Genomic DNA, 5,336 nt, shown 5'->3' on the forward strand with positions numbered 1-5,336 from the left:
CACGATGCAAGAGAGAGAACCGTTCGCGCAGACTTCACTAGCCATACTAACTATGAGCCAGCAAAAATACGGGAAAAGCGCTCAGTAATTGGCACCACCTCTCGCCACGGTCATATGCACTCGTCAACGCATTCACACTCGCGTGCACCCGATTGGTATTGTGACGACGGAATATCTTCATAATCCGCCGCCTAAAAGTTTCTGGCCGCGGTCGCGACTCACTCGCTTTCGGTCGTTTCAGTTACCTTGCTAAGGGCATTTTGTTACTTGCCTACCCTAACATAAACAAGTCAGCAGATGAGAATGTCTCTTGTTTACCCAAATGAAATCAACATACCCGATCCGTGCTTCTCAGCAGCGATGACTGGTGCGAACACGCAACACAAGGTCTTAATCGCCGCCTATACGAGGGGGAGTTAATAAGTCTTTACAAAAAAAAGAGGAAAAAAAGTTTTGCGTATGTAATTTTTTTTTTATTTTTCAACATGATCTCCTTGAAGGTCGATACATTTTATTAAACGGCCTTCCAGTTTTTTAAGCCATCAAAAAAATATGATTTCTGAAAACCCTCAAAATAGGCATTTGTTTCTGCGATGACTTCTTCATTCGACGTGAATCGTTATCCGGCAAGTCATTTTTTAAGATTAGGAAATAAGAAAAAGTCACTGGGAGCCAAATCAGGCGAACATGGTGGATGGTCAATTAATTCGAACTTTAAATCGTTAATTTTTGCCATCGAAACTGCACACGTGTGAACTCGAGCAATTTTGTTCAAATGAGGACGTTTTTCTCTGATATTTTCTTTCAGCTAACCTAATAATGACGCATAATATTGTCCAGTGATAGTCTGGCCCTTTTCCAAGTAGTCGATGTAGATGATTCCATACGCATCCCAGAAAACCGTGGCCATAATCTTGCCAGCTGACTTTACTGTCTTTGCCTTCTTTGGAGCTGGTTCTCCTGAGGTAATCCATTGTTTGGACTGTTCTTTGGTTTCAGGAGTGTAATGGTGTACCCATGTTTCATCTACAGTTACGAGTTGACGCCAAAAGTCATCCGGATTACAACGTATGCGTGCTAAAAGAGCCTCAGAGGTGACCACGCCGGTTCGTTTGTTTTCAACAGTGAGCAAACGCGGCACCCATTTTGCTGATATTTTTTTCATTCCCAATTTTTCATGCAAAATTGAAATGATTGTACCCTTTGATACCGCTGTGGCCTCAACTAATTTTCGCAATTTTAATCTTCTATCGCTCAACACCATATCGTGGATTTTGTTGACCATTTCGGGCGTACTCACTTCTACGGGGTGTCCTGAACGAGATTCATCTTTTGTTGTTGTACGGCCGCGTTTAAATTCATTTACCCAGTTATAGACAGTCTTAAATACAGGGGCAGACTTGCCATGAACGGCGTTCAACTCAACTGTGATTTCTTTTGGCCTTACACGTTGAATCACAGATTCAATGTGTAAGGCCGTTCAAATAAAAATGTTTTATCACCGCTCGAAACTCTGTTTTTTCCATTTTTCAAATAAACCAATAACTTTTTGTTCAACCAACGCTCACAAAAAAACGACTTAATGAATCGGGCTGAAACTTTGTACGATATCTAGTTAGTAGTATTGCTTGCCAAAAACATCATAATTTAAGCGTGACGAGCGCCATCTCTTGGATTTTGTAAAGACTTATTGACCCCCCCCCGTAAACAGGTTCAACCGACGTACCTTCAAATTAAAAATTCCACGTAGTTAAAAGTAGTAATGCGATTCTCGCACCTCACCTATCCGTTGTACACACTCATCCAACATTCACTAACACACAATAGCCTTGCACAATAGCTCGTGCTAATCTCAATATAAACAAAAGTAACCTTAGCCTCTGTCAGCTTCATCGACTCCGAGGTTCGACGTAACACAAGTCTAGCGACACAGTCGACATAGCAAATAAAACAATATCAAGAAAAAAGATAAAAATAATTTTTTTAATACATCCTAGCGTTTCGTCGGAACTCAACCGCAATTCAGCGAATTTGCTGAAACAAAGAGGACAACAAATGCCCCGTGCTCCTCACATCACAACTCAAAACACCAATCTTACTAAATACCTTCCCGATCACCTCGACCTCCAGCCAAACAAAGCAACGCGAAAGATTCTCTTACCGAAATAGCACAAGGGATACCATGGAAGGGGAAACGATAAGCTACCGTGCGCCACAACTATACCCCTCGAGTTAAGGGGTCCTATTCCAGTTAAGAAAACCTTTCACAAGCCCAAACTTCCCATAAATGGCGAGGTGGATCAAGGAGAGATGTTAAATAAACAGGCGAGATTTTCACAAACATACAAAAGGGCAATCACATGATTTGCTTCATCAGATTATTACATAGATTTACGTGAACCACAAAGTTATAATAAGAAAGTGAACGTATTCGCTCAACCTGCGAAGTTGCAACAATAAAAGTGGAAACTGCGTTATCGAGGTAGTTCAGCGCTATCGACGCGAGTAACGAAAGCACTGGTTTTGAACCCGAACGAGAGCTGGCGAGAAAGAGAGAGAGAGAGAGAGAGAGAGAGAGAGAGAGAGAAAATAATAGCTCGTGAGAGCAACGCACCGGGCTCCTGCTTCCGCCGCTTGCTGGTGGAGGTCTGCCTCCGACGGAAGCGCGATCTAACCGGCAACGGCGTCCGGGGAATGAGAACGGTGGACCTGCTAATAGCAGGTGATCGTCCTCATCCTGATGGCCGAAAATGGCGGCAATCTATGGTTGGCCGCAAGTGACGACCAAACAACGCTTAGGGCAAGCTCTACCTTAACGATCACCGGGTTAACCGTAGATGTCGGCTAAGTAGCTCCGTACGCCCTCGTGTGCACACTCTCGGTCACTTCCTAGGTTCATTCATGTCACTCTCTCACTCTATTATTTGACCTCTTACTGCCACTGTCAGTGAACAGGCTTACTCTCTGTTTTTTCTTTCCGTGTCGCGTTATACCCCCACCTTTGAATCGCTAATTGCTCTTTCGTCCTCTATCTCGCTCTTCTTCCTCTCACTCCTTAGCGGCCCTCTCCGTCGACCGCATTTTTCCTCTCCAACTCCTGTATCGACACACGTCTGAGTGCTATGTTAACATAGCCACGTTCGGTCGCTACATTCGTGCGGGGAGAGGCCCCACACAGGACCAGCGAACATCGCTGTCAACGTTGTCACAAGCAATAGTAGTATCGTAGTTTAAATTGAAGTGAGCATTCTCAAAAGTTACGAGATCATTATCAAATCACGTGATTCTGATTAGTTTCATTATTACTTCGCAATATTCCAATCCTAAATAAGCAGCAATGGATTCAACATAACTTATAAAAAATCGACAGTTTTAAATAATAAAAAGTACCGGGGAAAAATAATCAATAAAATTATGTTTTATTTGTGGAAATTAATCGTTTTAATATTTACAGTTTTAGTAAACAATAAAAAAATATTACAAAATTTGAACATTGAACAAGAATACAGTTTTTTTTTATTTATTATAAGGGATATAATCCCTTATGAATATAAAGATAATAAGTTTTATTTTTGGTTATGTATAAAATATTTTATGTAATCATAATGTATAGAAAATATTAGAAAAATTCTAAAAACTGATAAGTTAGTAGCTGTAAAAATGAAATCTATTTATTTTTTAATGAATACTATATAAAATCTACAGAACGTATGTTTTAATTTATTAAGCTTTTTTATGTGAATCAAAGAAGTGAACTTAAATATTTAGTAGTAGATACAAACTTAAATCAGATTAGTATTCATTTTGAATGATTAACTTTCTCTTACATACATACACTTCGCAACAAAATTAACCAAACACCTAATTCTGATTGAGAAAGGGTACAACTTCGAAAATCGATATCTCAGATAAAAAATAACGTTATAAAATCAATTTTTTTTAAATTAAAGGCTAAAGTCTCTACTGTAAGATGATGTAATTCGATTTAACCCAACCTCTACTTACATGATCTTGAAATTCAAGATCATTTTTTAAAGCTCACAAATCGTGAACTTTCGCAGTTCGCCCGCGCGTGGGTGACTTTTTTCTATAATTCTAATTATTGCATCTTAAGAGGGTATCCTGCTTGAGAACGTTCAAAAAATCGATTTTTTTTATTGCTTAAATCTATTCCTTATATGCATAAAGAATCATGCTCTTCAAATCACGATGGTTCAGCAGGGAAGATGGAGGTAGATTCAATCGTGGAGATGTTCTTGAGATCTATTAAAAATTTTGGAGTAAAGTATACGAATTACACCGGCGACGGTGATTCGAAAACTTTCAATGGTATTGTAAAAATGAATCCATATGGTGATGATTACCCTGTGACAAAAAATGAGTGCGTGGAACACGTACAAAAGCGCATGGGTACTCTACTCCAAAATAAAAGGAAGGAAGAGAAGCTTGGAGGAAAAAAGCGTCTAACAGAGAGTCTCATCAAAAAGTTGACAATATATTATGGTTTAGCAATTCGAAGGAATATTCATTCTGTCCATGATATGAAAAAAGCTGTGATGGCAACGCTGGATCATTATTGTTCAACTGATGAATCTCCTTGTCACGAGAATTGTCCGACAGACACAGACAGCTGGTGTGAATGGCGCAAAGCCGAAGCTACGGATCGTCTTGCATCCTTCAAACATTCTGCTCGATTGATTGACGAAAAAGTGGAGGAACATATTCGTCCAATCTACGAAGAACTTTCGAATGACGATCTCATGACGCGATGCTTAGGTGGACACACGCAAAATTCGAACGAATCGTTCAACTCCACTGTCTGGCGCATAACTCCGAAACATCTCAATTCTGGTCAAAAAATCGTAGAAATTGCTGCGTATATGGCTGCAGGAATGTTCAATGAAGGATATTCAGCAGTTCTACAGACCATGCAATTACTCAATTTGAAAATTGGCCAGCAATGTAAAATGTTTGCGGATAATGTCGACATACAACGGATTGAACGAGAAAGGCGACGTTCGTCTCTTTCCAGTAAGGAAGCTCGTACGGCCCGTAAACTTGAACAACTTCAACAAAATGAGTTCCATGAGGAAGCTGAAGGTCTTTTGTATGGCGCAGGAATAGCTCATTAGCGAATTATTGCCGTAAGTAGTCGAAAATTAACATTTTCCAGTTCATAAACTTCAAAGCGCTTTTTCTCGAGTTTTCGTTTTTCCACTTTTTCTAAACTAGCGGGCGTGTTTGCAAAAAAAATAAATAAGCTATCGTAACGATCCGAAGTTTTTTAGCTTCAGTTTTCTCTACTCTTCTATATGAACCAAGAAGGTTTCTGGAAA

General features: G+C 39.7%; 1 protein-coding gene across 1 annotated transcript; it reads left to right on the plus strand.

Annotated features, from left to right (window-relative positions):
• The first annotated feature begins 4,541 nt into the window (after window positions 1–4,541).
• Window positions 4,542–5,132, plus strand: LOC131673856 (uncharacterized). Its single transcript, XM_058952198.1, has one exon. It carries the CDS (start codon window positions 4,542–4,544, stop codon window positions 5,130–5,132), a length of 591 nt encoding a protein of 196 aa, XP_058808181.1.
• Window positions 5,133–5,336: the final 204 nt, after the last annotated feature.

This window comes from Phymastichus coffea, unplaced genomic scaffold (genome assembly GCF_024137745.1).
Source record: "Phymastichus coffea isolate CEN01 unplaced genomic scaffold, Cenicafe_Pcof_1.1 PCOF00014, whole genome shotgun sequence".
In the NCBI taxonomy this organism is placed as follows: Eukaryota; Metazoa; Arthropoda; class Insecta; order Hymenoptera; family Eulophidae; genus Phymastichus; species Phymastichus coffea.